Raw genomic sequence first — 19,077 nt, forward strand, 5'->3', positions numbered from 1 at the left:
ACCTGTCATGAAGTGTATTCTCCATGCCCAGTATTTTTCACCATCTCTGTGGGCTCTGCCAGCCCCGGTTACTCACAGGACACAGGACACTGCAACAGGGGTGGTGCACAGGGGCTGTTTGCCTTCCCTGGAGGCGCGGTACAAGACTAAATGCCATCTACAGTAATGCTTGTACTTGCAGACGTGTGTCACAGCGGTTCAGCGAAGTGCTGCTGAGTGCTTCCCAAGTGCTGCCTGCCCCTCATGATGATTTTGCTAGCTCTCTCGACTAATGTGAATTGGCACAACTTCTCTTCCTCTGCTTGCTTGTGCCAGCTGAGAATCTGTCCCGCACCATTTATAAAGCTGTTGTGAAAGACAGCATTTGACAGTGAATCTGAACTATAAATAGAGCTGGCTTCTCCTCTTCCCTGTGAGACAGATAGTATTACCAACAAAAAAAAAACCCCTACATTCAGCTACATTGAGACAGGCTTAGAGTTTCCCATGCACACATACATGAGCAGAGATTTTCAGATACCCTTGGATCACGAGCCCAGGCCCTTCTCTGGAGGAAGAACTGCAACCATTTTGATTTGGACTTTTTTTTTTTTTTTAAGTAAAAAGTAAAGGGTTTTTTTTTCAGTAATGGAAGGATGCCATCAGCTGAATGCTCTATCACCAAATTCCATCAAACTTGTCGTAATGTTTTATGAACTAGCAACATTGCTGTTACCTCACTGCTTATTTCAGGGCAGTAGTGAGTTGCTCAAAAAGACAATCTAATTGTATGCTCTGAATAAGCTTTATGTTATAAGGCACAATCTACAGGCTACTTGATGACTGTGCACTGATTCTCTGCTACCTGAAAAAGGAGGCTGTGTATTAGCAACTTTTTCTGGTTGAGTGAAAGAAGCTGGAGACATACATTAGCGCTGATTAAAACTGAATAGCCATACGAGACATCTATATTAGGCTTCAAATATTACAAAGAAAATTACACAATCCCTAGTCATTTGACTATTTCCCAAACCAGGATTTCATAAACGAACTTTCCACTGGGTAAATAAGCGAGGTGAGGTTTTTGGATGTGCTGCAGTTACGCCTAGAGACATCACCCCGTTGAGTAAGGATGCAAGATAGATACGCCTGTCTGAACCAACAGGAAAAAATTATGTTCTAATCTCCAGAGATCTCAGATTATCAAGAGAGTTTTATCTTAGCTCCAAGAACCAGACAACTTTGAAATGGTGCGTACACCATAGCACAATAACAGTGTGTCACAGCTGTGCCCTGTGAAGTGCAAAGCTTTGTGTGCGTTAATGAGTCAGGAAGGCTACGTATTCTTTTTGCAGCTTATCGCTGCATACTGCAAATGCTGGCCCTGACACACCAACTCCCTGGACCCTGGAGGACTAGGTCCATCCTCTCCTTTTGCCCACCAGCATCAGCCTTCCCCCCCCAGCAAGCCCGGTCGTGGGCCCTGCTCAAAGCAGGATGAGGAGGGATTCCTGCGCCCACCAGAGCCCCCCGATTGCTTGCTGCTTCTCTCTGGCTGGCCTGCACGGCACAACAAAGACACCGTGTACCTGTACAATAAGGACACAAGTGAAGATTCATATCTACTGGAACTGCAGTTCCAGGACAGACTGCTATTAAAAAGGGAAGAAATCAGATTTGAGGCCGCTCTCAGTAATTGTAATGCACATATTAGCTTCCTAAATATTCTAAGTGATCTTGACTGCAGTACTCAAGGAGGAAATAAGAAATACTCATTTTGTAATCCAGCCTTATTATAGCTCCTTTAGACTCCTTATTTAGCCAGGAGACTGATTCCCACTAAGCTCCCTGTGTGCAATAAGATACTGGCAATATTCTGGCCCTTCCTTTCTTTAACCCCATTGCTTTTAAAGGAAAAGGAGAAAATACAAGTCCAACTGCTGTTTGTGTGCTCTGGCCTAAAAATCTAGTGAAGCCTGTAGGGAGGCAAAAGGAGAAGTTTCCTTTCCCTGCATTTTGGCAAAGCACGTTACTGCCTAGTTTCACTTGCATTGCTTTGCTCAATAGTTAATGCCCTATCTGGTAGTAGTTCAGTTTCCCTAAAATACTGAAAGAATGTGTAAAAATAGCTCTGAAATAGTTTTAAATCCTGTCTTCAGTAATGTAGCCTGTATCATCTGAATAATAAGAGAGCCACTCTTTGTCAAGCTTATGCCATAGATCTACATGGCATTACCTGCAGACTCTAACATGAATAACCCCTTTTTCCAATAATACTGAAGTATGAATAGTCCTGAAATCCTCCACATGAAATTTAATTAAAGCAGCCACATTCAAACAATTTATGCAGCAGGAACTTAGCAAAACTGAGATCCCCTGCACAAGTGTGAAGAGTCTGCAAGCAGGTTTCTCCTCACTACAGCAGCTAAACCTCAATACCTGCCCCTTGGCATCCATGGACATAGGTGGGTGGCATGGTCTGTGGTCACCCTCTGCAGATGGAGCACCATGGATCTTGCCATCACCACAATAATAAACCAACCTTTCTCCATTGCTAGACACAAGCCAGGGCACACCGCTCCTTCTGTCATTCCTGGGTTTTCTCCTGTGACAGTGGGAATAATGGCCTGAGGTGGAGATGGCAGGTATGAAGGGACAGAGGAGGCTACCCATTTATAGGAGAAGAAATCTGAACGAGAAGAGACTAAGCACATGCACAGACGGGTGTGTAGGAACATGAGGCTCAAGCTTTTTTCACAGCATAAACAGCAGATTTTAATCAGCAAAACTCCTGTGGAACTACAGTGTCTTTCTGTATGTCAACCTGCTTCAAATGCAAGCATTCAAGGAAGAATGAGCTCCAGGGAACGCTTGGGTCAACAAAAACATCTTCTCATTTGCGTGGATGGGCTGTGGGGCCAACACACAGTTTGCTCATAGCTTTCTCATTCCCAACCCAGTAGCAAAGCAGCCACAGCCAGTGTTGTGCTGAGCACAGGAGATAGCTATGGGTTTAGCAGTCCTCTCCAGACACTTCCAGAACAGCCTGCCCACCTGTGCTCGCTTGGTTGCAGGAACTAGTTAATTCAGACATGCTTCCAGACTGTGAAACACAGCATAAACCTTACAACTGCAGTGACTCCCCCACTACCCACATTTATTTATACAGGTAGGCTGCTGTGGCTGCAGCACGGAGCTTCATTATTCCTGCTGAACCAACCCATCCATATTTACAGAAAATAAGCTCAGTCCAACTCAACCGTACGTGCATATTATCCCCGCTGGCCAACAGCGCCCAGGCTCCTGGCCTCTTGGGAAACCTGGCTCTCAGCAAGCATTTAGGAAGCTGGCAGTCCTCCTTGTGTCATGCTCCTGGCCCAGGTCTTTTTTTCCATCCTGCCCTTTTTATTCTCCTGTTGCCCTTGCAACGACCTGACGTGCTCCCTTTGTGCTCGGGTGCTGAGCCAGTGGGACCTGCTCACTCAGCGCCACTAATTAACTTCAACAACAACATTTTTTGCAGCAGTTCTGTCCCAACACATTTAGTTGGGATTTTAAATTCTTTAGATTTCATTGAGCCCATGTGCACGATGGTGTCACAAGGCTCTCGGCCCGGCTCAGTTAGTCCCAGCCCTGGAAGGGCTCCAGCATCCTTGACACAGCACATATAAGCTCCATGGCAGGGGGGCAGGAGGAGATGGTCTGAACAAAAAAACAGTCACCCAAACAAGGAGTTACCATGACTCCCTGTTGCTTTTAACGCACAACTGCCCCAGCCAGGATCCCTGCTGATGTCAGCCCAAACACAAGCCCTGACTGCTACAAACATCAGCTCCTACAGCAAACATAGCTGGTATCATCATGATGCTAAAAAGCATGATCTTGGAACAAAGTGGGGCCTAGCTACCCTTATTATGAATTAGTTCTGCAGTCAAAGGCAAAATATTGTTTTAGCTCTTCCAGGTCCAGGGGTGAAGCCTGGACAATGAAACAAGGTAGATTTCCCTTTGATTTTTTGCCCACTAAAGTGCTATCCAAACTATATGAGACACTTCTGCTCTATAAAGTGTTTCTGAGTTGCATCATGGATCAGTCCATACCATATGCCTCATGCTTAAATATGCTCCAAAACAGGTGAATCATTTAACTACCTGCAGTTTTTAATTTTTGTATTAGCTTTTAATTTTTCTCTCTTTGCTTCTCTTATGTGCTCCCGTCCCTTCAAGGAATACCAGCAAACAGCCTGATGGAAAATACATAGAAAGCATAGGAACAAGTGAGTTCCAGGATGCAGAAAGAAAATGCAGGAAACAAACCCAGAAGAAAAGATGTGGTCAATGGAGGTGCCCTAAATACATGAATGAGGAGTTTAAAACCAAATGCAGAGGAAAAGGATTTTAATGACAGGATTTAAGGCTGAGGGAAAAAAACTGAGAAGCAGCTTGACAGCAGCACCTAAAATGAGAAAGAAATTGAACGAAGGAGGGACATGGAAAGACAGCAGCCTTCAGTGGAGGATGGACTTCAAAGGCTTGCTTTCTACAGAAATGTGGACAGCAAGGCACAATACTAGCTAGGTTCTACCACACTATTTTTAAAACAGCTCACTGCCTTTCAGGCTCTGCAGATCCTTATGCAATACGTGGAGGAGCCAAAAGCCCAGTAAGAAGTCTTCTGCTCTGCTAGACAAAGACTGGCAAAATGCCTCTGCTACATAATCCACAGGATAGAAATCTGCATTCACAGTGTTTTATCTACTCAACCTTTTTGGCATACAAAAAGGTCTTTAATTCTTATTGCTGGACTGCAGTACAACTGTAAGGATGGGTTCCTATCCAGTCCTACACCCATGACCACCTTGCATTTCTATCAGCTTTGACAAAACAAAGCTAACTTGTTCTTAGTTCTGCAATTACATGAATTCAGCTTAAGAAGAGATTCTGGAATAAAAGCATTTAATAAAAACACATACTTCCTGGCAAATTTGGTAGGATCACTGACAGAAACAGAGATCTGCAGTACACTAAAAAGTATGATTTTTCAGGAAAGGATATTGCCAAGGCAACAAGCCAGTCCAAATGCAGAATTCTGGGGGACTTTAAGATGCAACAAAGCATAGAGTCCAAATGTTGTCTTTCATCCTGGCTGCCTCTTTTCAACAACAAATTTGCTTTCTGAACTGACTGCATCCTTGCAGATCTCTTCTAACAAATTCTGCTACCTCTTACAAAAAAGGCAAGTGATGCTTGCATAAACATGTGAGTCCTTGAGAAGTATGTACAGACATCACCTACAGGGAATAAAGAGGCAGGGGGACCTACTGGCATAGGCTATGAACTCTGTGGAACGGTATTACCCAGCGTACATTACAACAAATACCAGTCGTGTTAGTCCTTATTCCTATGTTCCCTTGGCACTTGATGCTGGCCACTTGCAGAGCATGGGTACAGGCCTCCACGGGACTTTGCTCTTGCCTGGTGTGATACCTGGTAAATCCTTGCAAGTACAAAGGGAGTAGTAACAAGAGTGAAGCCAAGGCAGCTGTTCAGAAAGCCCTCTTCCAAACTCCCAGGACACTGGATGGGCAGGGATGGGAGAAGACACGTTTGTAAATGTTTTCAAGATAGGCTGTGAGTTAAACTGCATGGCAAACAAGATTGAGGAGCAATAACTGTTCTCCTTGCTGAGTCAGCAGTGTTTGCCCAGATGCCTAAGGAGGACTATAAAAGTTACAAACACTGCAAAGCCCCACTGCAAACGCTGAAACAAATACCCTCAGGGCACAGCAAGGGTTCAGCAGGAAGGGGACTCAGTATGGCCCCAGCTACAACCCAAACAAGGACCAATGCTTTGATAAGGCCTTCAGGGGGCCTTATCACAATACAGGAAAGATCACCCATTAAATACCATGTGGATCATTCCAGGCCTAGGGAACAGGCAGTCCAGCCACATCCTAAAGGAAAAATACTCAGTGCTTCCAGGGGCAGAGCAAAACACCCAAACTGCCCTTCAGCCACATTCCAGCAAGATGGCAAGGTGCAAAAGGGCCCTGCAAATACAGCAATGTTACAAGCAGATGAGCAATGGGAGTGCAGACAAGGAAGGTATAAAACACTCCATCCTTGGCATACATCCTATGTCCTTTAGTCAAAAGTCTGTACTTTGTCAAATAAAACAGAGCCAAGCCTTCAAAGCGAAAGAGGTTTGCAAATGAGTGAGTGAAGAGACACTATTTCACCAGGGTCTGACCAGATGATGGAGGAGAAAGAGCTGCAGATAAACATCTCTGAGACCAACTTCAAGACTCTGCCAGCTGCCTGAGTCAACATAAACATGAGATAAAGATTTCGGGAGCATGATCCTTTTCCTTTATTCCTGGGAAATGATGTTAGTGCTGTAGGAGTTAAGGACAGACACACGTAAGCCAAACAGCTGGCGGATGAACTCACTGGCTTCTTCCAAACTCAAGGAGCAACTCAGTGGCAATAGTGGCTCTCGATAAAACTCTTGCTGGGGAGTACTGCATGCCAGAACTATGCTTGGAGATGGGAAACTTCTTTAATGAGCACTAGGAGATGAGCCATAGCCCATGTCCCCTCTCTGCATAGGGCACAGGAACGTGCCTCAGGGGTAACTTAGTTTATTTTGGTAAGAGAGGTGTGGCAGCTGGAGAAGTTGTATGGGCAGTTTCTAACTTCAGTAGGACTTTGATGTTAAGGCTTGTTAGATTTTCTGGGTTATTTTGTGATACACTGCCTCACACAGCCCTAGACCCTGGAAAACTCAAAAAGATTCAGCAAAGGGAAGTCTTTAAGGGCTGCAGCAATCAAAATGAAGACATTCTTCACACACCTCTTTTCACAATATGACAAAAGATGAAATCTATCTCATAACAAAAGTAGTCTAAACCTCTCATTTGCTGATGGTCTCTGATCTTGCAGTTAAAAAAGGCTGCAAACTCTGCAGGGCTGGGACTGTCCTGTTTGTTTTTACAATGGTTGGCATGCCAGGGGGAGTCTCAATGCCTCAAAGCTTATCAAAATTAAACCTGAATTAAACTAATTACTGCAAAATTATTTAGCAGCAACTAAAAAAGATCTTAATAATGAGAAGAAAATAAGCCTATGACTGAGCAGCCCAATTTCTGGAAAGCACCAGGGCCATCAGTGTCACATGCTTTGCGAAACACAGCCCTGATGATCATCTGCCTGCAGACATGAATACACTTTCCTACCAGCCAAGCTGGCAAACCTTGCTCCAAGCACTTAAACTGCAAAATCGCTGGCTTGTGAGATCTCATCCTCTTACCTGACATCATTACCTCCATGGGCAAAGGATCCAAAGCAGGCTGTTAAGATTTGGAGGAAGTGGAAAAGTAGATGGACCTGAGACGTGTCTTTCTCTTCCTTATCCTCTTCCACGGGTTCAACTGGGGGCCGGTTAGGCTCTGCAAGTTCAGAGGCCAACTTCATTTCCACCCCACCTTCCTCTGCCTCAATCTCTGCCTCGGCCACTGCGTTGCAATAGCTGGAGTAGCTGTCATAGCGGACTCGCTTCTTGGAGTAGGAAACAGTGTCTCCCACTAACTTCTCACTGTCCTCTGAAGTTGACGTATCCGCTGCCTTAAAGGAGGAATGCACAGGCATGCCACAGATAGCAGCTGTGTAACACGTATAACTGTTGTTGCGGCGTAACAGTTTGTAGTTGTTTTCTTGAGCAGGCCTCTCGTCGGTGGCCCTATCCAGGTGTATTTTGTGGAGCAAGTCTTTGTATAAACCTGAGTCCTTGTGCACAGTGTGATAAACGTGGCCATCGCTCCTCACCTGGCCATCGAAGCTGAAGGTGCCATTGGAAACAGGTGATTTCACTGAGGTGTGCGTCATTGAAAATGCCCTTCCTAAAACGACAGAGATCTGGAGGTTTTATTTCTATGAAATGCAATGCAGAAAGCCCCTCCCTCCCAATTTGTGAGGCAATAAACAGGCAGAAATCCAAGAATGCTGGACAAAAAAGATCAACTTGCAATAGATCGTATTCAATTCACTGCAAAATAAACTCTCTCATCTTCTGTGCAAAAAGAGCATTGTACCACCATTGGGTCTCCCCCAGACACGCTGTATGACCTGCAGCAAGTCTCTGGGTATCAGCTATTCAAAGGTGCTACTTGAAGGTGAAATTCTCAGGTTCTTTGAAAAAGTAATTTTGATAAAATTCTTCTCTTGTAAAATAAGCTCTACTTTTGTGAGCTTTTGAACTGAACAGGCATAATGAGGAAACCCGGAAAGGTGTTTTACTGTAATTTCATACTGAAGATGAGGTTACCCCTCAAATGTAACTGCGTTTGAGAGGCATTTACATAATTTAAAAATAATTTAAAAAAGAAAAACAGTTACTGTGCTGCAGAAAGATCGCCTCAGCTATTCCAGCATTCTGTACATCCTATGTCTAGGAACATGATGCTAACTATTCACAATGTATACATCTAACAGTAGCATACACTGCAGACATGTATCACAGCTAAGGCAATATTTCTGAAGAAACTGTTTCATTTCCTTACTTCCCGGATTTCCCCTGTGCAATATACAGAATTGGGTTTAGCTATTTTTAAATTGGAAGCATGTGTCATGGCTTCATGTCATGACTTACATGATTTTGTAAGCAGCAGTTGAATATGTTAGGCATTTATTAACCAAATTACAGGGCTGTGCAGATGTTAGCAAAGCGATATCAAAGTCAGCCGACTGCTAAGTGTGTGGGGGTACAATCCCACTACACGAGAACAAAAAGAGCTTTATGCTGACAAGCCTGCTTCTTATAAATATACGTTCCAACAACAACGTGTGAGATTTTTCTAGTGGAAATACCCCAAATGGTCATACGTTTATCAACTAAAGCCCAAATCTTTCATCTCCTGTGGTAGCACGCTAATCATCTTTATGGTGAATTTAACCTTCATACATCAGCAATTTGTGTTCTCTGTATTTTTCCACCGCTTAAAAGGATGGAAACACTATTCAGGGCACAAAGTAAAGCAAAAAGGAAAGTAATTTTTGTTTTCAGCATTTTCTAACATTGAAGTACAGCAAACAACGTATAATCGTTTTTAAGTCCTTTCTACAAAACATCACTTGTAACTTAGCCTCTTTCCCAACAAATGCTGATGAGGGATTGAGCTGGAAATCACAAACACTAACTTACCATTTGTAACAGAGACCTACTTGCAGTTAAGAAACACTATTGAAACAGGGAGAATATAAGCCCTTGGTGTTGCCTTAGTCTCTTACCATATGGTACACGTGGATGGTTTCCATTTGCAATAGTATCTGATGCCCCAGCAGCTTCTGTTACTGAGCCAGTAAGGGGAACTGTGCTCTCATCGGATGCTTTGGCACCGGGAAGCTCTTTAAAGACTGGTGTTTCTTCATCTTGAATTTTATCAAGACTTTCATCTGATATCCTTGACAGTGCAGCATCTTTCTTTAACCGGCCTAAGGAAATAACAGTACTGTAATTTTAAACGCAACCTATCTGTCTAGCTGCTTATGTTTCCACTATTTGCATTAACAGCATAGATCAGCATGGATACAATAACCTGGCTCCGGTTCACACACGTTCTTTATTTATTTCTAATGCTTATCTTTAAATTTGTCTGAGAAAATTCTAAAGCATCTTTGTAACTTCCTACAAAATTTGCCAGAATAGATAAATGATATGAAACACTGAGTTGCTTATTTATTAATGAAATCTGAAACTTTTCTCTACGTTTTAAATGCTGTGTTTGTTGAATAGCAAAGAAAACAAGAAAAACACTATCAGCTTAAAGCTGCGACCAGCCCAACTGACTGCAAAGTTAAAGTCACCTAAAGATAATCATTCTTCCAGATTTTTCCTCTTAAACATTTCCTTAATAAAACATGAAAACCGGATTATATTCCAGGATTTATTATCCTGTTTCTGCTGAGGTCCAGAAAAAGTGAGCACTGCAATGGATTACCTAACAAGGTTTTGGATTTCTACCACTGCAGGCATTTAAGAGCAGGTTACACAAATACATGAGGAATAGTTTAAGCACATTCTGCTTGTGGGTGGGGACCAGACTAGGTGACCTCTCAAGGGCACTTCCAGCTCTGCAATGAAACTTCTCTTGGTTTTACATCACCCACATTTCATGAAGCAATTACTTACTTTCTATTTTTCTCTTCATCCAGGGGCACACAAAAATCCAGACTAAGACAGCAAATACCAAGGATACACCAACTGATATTAGAGCAATGGCCCACATTGGCAATATCAATCCCAGTACTGTGAAGACAAAGAAATAAAACCCAAGCAACCATAAGTTAACATGACTTAATTATCTCAGGCAGCGGAAGACCAGTCTGTTGCAGAAAACCCTGTGTTCACAATGTATTCAAAAACAAAATGAATGACCTAATAATTTTTAGCATATATATCAGTGCAGTATTTAAAGGTCTAATTGACATAATTTACAGGTTTAGTCTTCCAATTCCGTTACCCCACTGCGTTTTTATTTCCAAAGAAGGCAGGGGAAAAACTCCCACATGAGGGCTGCTAAAACAAGCCTGCAGTGATTTTATTCACTAATGCATGTTAGACCATGTTGCCCATTAGGGTAAGTATTTACCTGACCTTTGCTCTGGTTAATAAAGCCTGATGCTTAGCTTAATCTAAGCCATAATTTGCTTGATAATAGCTAAATGTAGCATTTGAGAGCCCAGGTTTCAGTCCTGCAATGTGCAATCATGCCAGTAACCTTAAGTATCCCCCCCATAAGGCTCCTTGCACTTGTTCAATTGAATGATCAGACCCTTAATGAAGAAAGAGCTTGGACTATGATCTTTCAAACCCCCATATGCATGCTTGTCTTGAAATCTATGTGATTAGTTCATCCTTGTAAGTAAATGTTGCCATGACAGAGGCCTTGGAGAGTAAATATGTATTTCCCAAGTATCAAAAACAAAGTCCCACCTTTTCATTCACACACTCAGAGACTGCTGAGCTGAAACAGAAGGGACATTAAGATTCTTATTTCATTTATTTTGCTTAATGAGTCACTGCAGAGTGCCTGACCTACTTCTGCAGTACAACTGATGAGGAAACGTTGGTTATACAGCTGATTTACTGTGAGACATCTTGGATACATAGCCAATTAGACTTAAGAAAAGGGAGTACTTGAGTTATGTTACCCTCAAATTGGGAACTTCTGAAGCTTTTTATTCATTTCAGTAACACTGTGAAGTAGAGTCTACTGACTGCGTTTATTGAGTGCATCTTGTGTGTCAAGTTTTAGAGAAAACAAATTTCTATTCAGAAAAGGTCCCTTTCTAAGGCTGCTTTCTTTAATTCAGGGACATGGTCATGTGTCTCTCTTCCACAATAATCCAATCTAATGACCAGAGTCTTCAATAAGGTAGTCAAGATCATTGATCATCTTTTTTCTGAGCTCTTTTGCTGCAAATGCATGTTCAAACGTAAACTGCTTAAGTAAAGTTAAATATAAACACATAAATACAAACACATAAACATAAATGTGTAAACACACAAACATAAGTTCAAATATAAACACAAACATAAGTAAACACAACTAAACACAAACATATAAATGCACACAAAATACACTAATATACAAAAGGAGTCCTGAAAATTACACATATTACCTCTTCCTACTGAGTTGCAATGAAAACACAGCACCCAAGAAAAAGGGTGCATTTAATGCAGAAACAGGTTTGTGGCTTCATATCGTTTAAGGGACATAAAGAGGTAAACTTAATTAATCAGCTCTGTGGTAGATCTGCCAGAACAGTGACTCTGCTGATTTCAGCGTGCTCAGATTCATGAAGCTGAAGCTGGCAGCTCAGTATTTCCCGTTCCTCTAAAAAGGGATTTTCTTTTGTAGCTCTGCTCTCCCCCACTAACTGGAGTGATCAGGAGGGAGTCACAAAAACACATGCACAAATAGAAGCATGTGGGGAGGTGTATGATTTACTTTTGCCTTTGTCAACTCCTAACATAGGAAATAAACATACAATGTCAACAGCTACCTGACAGCACACTGGCAGAGCATCATTAGACACTGTGGGATGCCTCCCTCCTGTGGACAGCTCACTCACCTGGTGCCCCCGTGTACATGATGGAAAACACGTTAATAGCTATGGTAGCAGCATAAAACACTGGAAGTGCGCGGAGACCATTGGGCACAGGGTCTTCCTGCACAGAAATTGTGGAGAGAGGAAAAAAAAAGGAAATATTAGCAGGATTTTCCACCAGATTAATGTCAGCATGAACCACCATGAGGAAAACACGTGCTTTTGAGTCAGTGCCAGTTAGGTGGAGCTCGGGTGGATGGTAAGGAAAGGATGGTGACCTGTCTGGTTACACCCAAATCTGCATCACTGGTCCTGGCAAGCACTAGTGCTCTGGCTTGATACTGCTAATGGGGACCAGGAAGACAGGTTGTACTATTAGGTCAGCTGCAGACTTGCTGGGTGATCTGGGACCAGGTTTCTTTCTGGGAGTGTTTTCTTACCTATCTTGTCTCCAAGGTGAGGAGTCCCTTTCACTTGACATGACTGAAGGGTGCCCAGCAGGACAGGGCTTTGACATTTTCGGGCTTGGCTACATGCCTCAGTGCAACGCGCCCGTCACAAGAACTTATTCCTAACCTCTCAGTTTCAACTGAGACGATCTAACACCTTCCACCAGCTAACAGAGATCTCCAAAATGTTGTCTGGCCATACTGAGCAGGCAGCATGCATAAAGTGAGCATCCAATGTTTAGTCCACTACTGTGCCTACTGTCCACTGCGGTCTCGTGCCCTCGGTGCTCACAAGGAAAGAGGCTCAGCTGACGGCGCAGCGGAAATGCACTGTGCGAGCCATGTTAAAAAGCCTTTGTGAGGAGACTGCTTTGGTCTTTTGAGCTGCTCCGTGTGTTTGCAAAGAGCCTGGCAAAGCTAAGGGCTGGCGAATGCGGTTTTGTTTCTTGCTGCCACGAGCTAGTAAAGGGAGCCAAGAGATGGCTGCAGCCACCCTGCACTATGCCTTGGTCCTGAAGCATGATGCAGCACTGGCTGTATCCACAGGGCCAGCTGCTATTCACAGACACCCCCAAGAAGGTCATGAACCCCTACACCAGGCCATGGGCTCACAAGCTAAAAGGCTGCTCTTTTTATATGCACACACACAACACGAGTCACTACCAGCTTATGCCAGAGGCTCTACAGATCTTACTACGTTGTGAATGGCACAGATGGCAGTCAGAAGACAATTTCCTTAGCTTGAAAGCTTTCTGCCTCTTGAATGCTTAAATACATTGCTTTTATACAAGAGCTCTTGTGATTTTGATGACTAATTTCTCAAGTTATTAGGTTTTGAATGCAATAAAGGAATTTCTCCTCATCCTCTATGCAACTAGAGGAATTTTAAATTCAGAGCTGAGCCTGATCAGATTTATCATCTGCTTTTATCACTGACATTTATTTACATCAAAAATAAAGAGTGATGAATCTGAGGTTACAGGTGGTGCTATTTATAGCAAAAGAATTAATCTCTCATGCATTTAATTTCCCTGTATAACTGCTAATATAGTGTCCCTTATTTTAGGTCACTGTCATGCACTGCACTCCCCCATTTTAGCAAGTTGAATGGTACAAGAGAAATGGAAAGAGCAGATAAGTGTTCTCATTTCCAGTTCATGCTGGGTGGCAGGCAAATCCTCTTTCTGCACTAAAGATACATGTACTGATGTTCTTTCAAAACTGCCACTTTTGACTGAGGTCACTAAAACCCATCGATCCAGGGTTCTTGAGAATCTAGGAAATATGCAGATGACCACCTTCTACTGTCTGATGTGCTAGAAAACCAAAGCTTTAAATTCCACAACTAGGAGATACCGATTTGGCTGTCTCCAAAGGATGGTTGTTCTGTTTAAACAATAGTCAGAATGACCATCATGAGGCTGAGTCAATACCAACAAGTTTATACTAATACAGATGCAATCTCAATGTACCATCCTTTAATCAAACAGAATACACAGTATTAATTATTACATAGCACCTTCTAAGCCTTAAATACTTGCCACATTACTTATGCTGAGCTTTCAGAACTGCTAAGAGCAGTACAGTTCCAATGGCTATAAAAAAACCCAAGCTGCAAACTTCCAACGCTGGAAATGCCAGCACTCAAATGGGAATCTAGAACACAGCCTTCATACCAAGCACTCATTATAACAGTGAGATTTCTTTACCTTGTTTAAAATGAAGAATCTAATCAGCATGAAGAGGACTCCAGACATCAAGCCAGATAACAGTGGGGAAATAAACCAAGAGGCAACTGTGTAGAAGAAGAGAAAGAATGAAACAAGAAATAAACAGCATTCTTGCATAATAGTTAAGTAAGCAGTTGATGAGCCATAAATTTAAAACAGTTCTTGTACAACTGGAACGAATGTTTTGTATGTTTACTTACAACTGGTATAACTCAGTGTCCAGTGACACTCATGAAAATCAAAGTAATACTAGGCAATATTAGAAATATTGGCCAAAGCATTTTCTGATAATTTTGCAAGTTTAGCAATCAAATCCATCAGGAAAGTTTCTTTTAGTTTGATGCAAAGGGGACCAAAAAAGCCCTGTAATTTTCTAATCACCATGATCACAAATGTTGCAAGCAAGTGGAAAGCAACTGCATCTATTAGGATGCCATGCTGCTTGCCTCCATTTCCAAAATGCCATGGCAGCATCAACTGTAATGAATAACACACGTACATTTTCTGCAGGCCAGATTTGCAAGTGTCCAGGACTGATTTAACTGAAGTAGGTGGTAAAACTCCCACTGATTTCAATAAAACTGGATTAGGGCAGAGCTCTGGAAATCTCATCCAGAGTGATTTACTGTTTGCAGCGTGGTTAACATTGATTCTGCTGTCATTGCAAACTCCCTTCTACTTTCAACAGAATTAAAAAAAACAAGCATTGCTCCAACTTCTCTAAAACTCAGTTGTATTTCCATGTCTTCAGCATCAAACACTGTGTTTAACACAGGGTTTAGGCTGTGACTTGGGTTACAAGGCTTCCAAAAGAATAATGAAAACTCCTTCGCATCCCTGCGTGGCTGTGCTGATCCTGCCAATGGGAGGCTGCAAGTTAAACATGTTGTGTATGCCCAGCTTTCACCTCCCTGAAGCTGGTGGGTGGAGAAACATGACTGTGGGCATTCACATGATGGCTAGCATTGTCGAGAGCAAGAACGGGGTGGTATGAACTGCCACAGAAAGAATTAGAAGAGGAGGAATGTCACCTTGAAGCATGGCTCTGAGGAACAGTGTGTTCTCAGCTTACACTGGGGCAGTGCAGCTTATGTTTTACCCCCTTCTCCACTGGAGACACACAGCAGCCCTTTAAGAACACAGCACCAGTGCATCCTCTGAATGACAGGATTGGGGTGGAAAATCATTTAAGGAGGGAGTGCTATCAGCACAAAGCAGATTTCAGGGAATGTTTTTTGCAGGCAGTGCACACTATTTCACATAGCCTCACACATAAACGGAAACACGACTTACCAATCTTGACAAGCTGCATCCACTGGACTCCCTGTGTGCCAATTGCAACGAGAGAAAATCCAATCGTAGCACCTACGATGCAATGGGTCCCCGATATCGGGAGTTTCAAGAACGATGCAATCAGCTGCCAAACAGCAGAACCTAGGAAAAAAACCCAAGCATATGGTACAAACAACAACAGCAACAGTAACCTCACACAGAATATTCTTTGCCACATACCCACATTCTTTTACGAGCACTGCCTACACTCCACATACACAACAGAGATCTCCTAAAGAGAGTTTTGTTCCTGTTCTGTCTCTAAAAGTAGATACTAAGACAGTTTAATAGCCGCTTTGAATGTTGCATCTTACTTACAACTTTTTATTACTAACAGCTCTTTGCACTGCACAACAGTCCTGCTTTTTTTGTTTTTGAAGGCTTTCAGTATTTGCAGCAGATTAAATACACAAACTGCTTTTAGTCTGCATCAAGCTTAAAAAATTCATTCTTGAGGGCTGGACCTGGAAGCCTCCAAGTGAGGAGGCACCCACCATTTCACTAATGAATTACACATGCTCCTGAACTCAGATGCTACCAGAGAAAGGCTCAGATTTGGGGTCAAGGAGTTCTTACGCCTCCTTTCAGTGACATGTGGCCGTCCAGAGTCCTTTTTAGGAAAAGTGAACTGAGGAGGGAATAAGGACTCTCACTGCCTTCATTTGCAGCTCATTGGAGAAACTCAGAACTGTAGAAAAGGCTTATCTCAGTCATGGTGTAACCAAAGATACCCTTGGTATAAGGAAATAAGATCCCCATACTAAGGGATGATGGCTAGCAGTCTGTACAGTAAATGCGATGTCTGGTGTCCCAACAGTCATCCCAAGGAAGGATGTTTGCCAAGAGTGCAGGGGAAAAAAGAAAAAGACTCCAAGCACCAGAGTGGATGCCTTACATTTGTTTTCAGTCCCAACTTTTGGTAGTTAGATGAGACCACAGCTAGCCACCAAAACCTTAAGCACACAGCTCCATGCTCTGATTCATTTCCACATTGCAAGACTTAGGTTCCCTGCTCCTCTTGCAGTGGCACTAACCTAAGGACACCAAAACCATTTTGGCAGTGACACAAGCTCTCTGTGGATCTCGCCTAATATCAGAGAATTCTTAAAAAGAACTCTTCTTCATCTTAAGACTTCATGGCCTTAAGACCACATCTTCCTGTGTAAAGAGACCCCAACAGCAACAGTCAAACTGCCATGAGAGATCCTGTGTTTTCTGGCTCCTGCCACCTATCTAAACAGATCTACAGCAGACACAGGTGGTAAAGCAAGGCGACTGAACATATGCTGTTACTCAAAATCTCAGCCTCCATCCTCAGCTCCAACAGGAGAGAATGGTTTGAAGGTCTTGAAATGGAGCCATCTGCAAATGGTAATTTGCTGGCATCACACGTGGCCACGTTTGGAAGTCAACCAGTTTGTAAAACTGATCTCTCCTGGAGTACTATGCCAAAACAACTGGTACTGCTACTGCTATTGGAGATTCTAGATCTAACAAGGACACCTGCTCTTTAATTTTTTGGCTTCTCTTCCCCTGTACTAAAATAAAAATAAATAAACTTTTAAACCTTTGACATGAACTTAGAGACCAGCAAGTGGAAGTGAGGTAACAGAGAAAACAGATGGCAACATCTGTGAAGAGTCAAATAAACAGACCAGCCAGTCACAGATATGTAATTACAAAATAGCCTGAAAAAATAAGGAAAATACAACCAAGCAGCTGCGCTGCAAATGTGTAGTGAGGGCTGGGTTGTTGTTTTGGGGGAGAGGAGAATAAAGGGACAGTAACACTATCTCTTATTTAATCAACTTCACCTTGAAAACAAACAGGAAAGCAACAGGGAAAGTGATGGAGGACTGATGGATAGTCTGAGAAGGACAATGTGTGGTCTAAAGAAGTTAAAGGAAGCACAATAAGGAACGGAAATAAACTGAGATCAAGTCAGAGTGGGACTCTCCTCTGGGGCTTGAAATGCCTTAACTACCTACACCAAAGCTTTAACTCCTCTGTGACACGAAATGTACGTTCCCGATTTTTATCTTTGCAAAACTAACCTAGGAAGGGGTCACTAGACCTGTAACAGAGTCCCAGATTCAGACTCTTCATGCTTGCTGACGCCATGGCCACACACTCTTTCCTCCCAATTGCTATCCCTAAAGAAAGAGGGTTGGCTGCGGACTGCCCTGACCAAGAGTTGCCAATGCCAGCTTTCAGCTCAGGGTGCATGTCACACTGCCCTGATGCTGAAGGCACTGCATCCACTCTTAAAGATATGGTGCTGAGCACCAGCCAAGAGCCCCCAGTCGAGTACCACACCACCTGCAAGACTGGGACGGTGCTTTGCTAATCCCAGCTGCAATCTCCTCTCTGTTGGTGGCACCTCCTTGGCTGCACCAGCTGCTGACTTCAGCTCCCACCAGGACCACTAGAACAACACTTGGGCACTTCCTGGAAATAAGCTGACAATGAGTTAATGTGAGGGAAGTACTACAATTCACTCCCAAGAGCGACAGTCCCTAGCTTCCCAACTGCCTAGCAAACAACATTTTAATACACTGTGAGTTATTAAGAAATGTTATATATTAACGTTTTAATCCCATCGCTCCCTGCTTCCTTTTCTCTTAAGAGAAAAGGTTGCCCTGAAAATCACCATCTGCTGTTTGCTGCAAGCATCAAAGGATCTTCCACTAACATCTGGAAAGAGCATACAGAGACTTTTGGTCTCTCCCAGACTGTTGACTCATTTAAGCCTCATTAAAATACAGAAGCTAAATCCATTTGCAAAAACATGCTCATAAGGCATGAGAGAATGGGGTGGAATGATGGGGTGAGGGGGTAAATGCAGAGCAAAAACAGAAAGATGAAAAGAAAACATCCAGGAAGGCCCAGAGAAAATACAGGAAAACCAGCATCATCCGTCCAAAAAAAAACTGGGGATGGATTTGAGGGGAGAAAAGTTGAAATCTGCAGTTTGTAACTTGTGATTAATTCTGAGATTTAAAATGTGGAATTTCTTCTTAATGCCCTTACTGGAGGAAGGGAATGCAACTGGTCATGAAGTTCACACAGGCTTATGTAAATACGCATGCAAATAAGTTGTTTTCTTTGAGCTCCTGGCCAGTTGCCTCCGCAGGGGGCATCTGAAACTTCAGACTTTGACCGGTCAGGATCAGGATGCCAGAAATAGATGCAGAAAAAGAAAAGGACCCTTCCTTAAGGAGGGACCGTCAACATCAAGAATGTGAAGGTCAGAAGATGCCGATCACTTACATTTCAGATGGTGTAAGCTGCTTCTGGGTACATGTCCATGGGAAATGATGGAGCTACCTCAGGAAGCAGAGAGCTAAATGAAGTGGAGTGGTACTAAGAAACCACCCCAGAACTCAAGGTAAAGACCAGAAATCTGCAGCTGACCTTGCAACACATTGGGAAAGAAGAACTGATAGGGAGTGCCCAAGAGCATTTGATGTGGTTTAAGTT

General features: G+C 43.0%; 1 protein-coding gene across 5 annotated transcripts in view; it reads right to left on the minus strand.

Annotated features, from left to right (window-relative positions):
- SLC20A2 (solute carrier family 20 member 2) overlaps positions 1-19,077 on the minus strand; it is a 57,849-nt gene that overhangs the window by 11,513 nt on the left and 27,259 nt on the right. For all 5 annotated transcript variants that reach the window (XR_009747692.1, XM_061478799.1, XM_061478789.1 and 2 more), the window contains exons 3-8: positions 15,559-15,699; positions 14,245-14,330; positions 12,111-12,207; positions 10,165-10,281; positions 9,264-9,467; positions 7,288-7,876 (exon numbers count right to left, since the gene is read on the minus strand). Coding sequence is in view for 4 of the 5 variants with exons in the window: in XM_061478799.1 (XP_061334783.1) it covers positions 7,288-7,876; positions 9,264-9,467; positions 10,165-10,281; positions 12,111-12,207; positions 14,245-14,330; positions 15,559-15,699 (1,234 nt within the window). In the remaining variant the exon portion in view is untranslated. The remainder of the gene's footprint in view (positions 1-7,287; positions 7,877-9,263; positions 9,468-10,164; positions 10,282-12,110; positions 12,208-14,244; positions 14,331-15,558; positions 15,700-19,077) is intronic.

The sequence above is a fragment of the Pezoporus flaviventris genome, unplaced genomic scaffold (genome assembly GCF_033815535.1).
Source record: "Pezoporus flaviventris isolate CSIRO_AGI_PZ_B2104156 unplaced genomic scaffold, CSIRO_AGI_Pfla_v1 ptg000002l, whole genome shotgun sequence".
Classification (NCBI taxonomy): domain Eukaryota; kingdom Metazoa; phylum Chordata; class Aves; order Psittaciformes; family Psittacidae; genus Pezoporus; species Pezoporus flaviventris.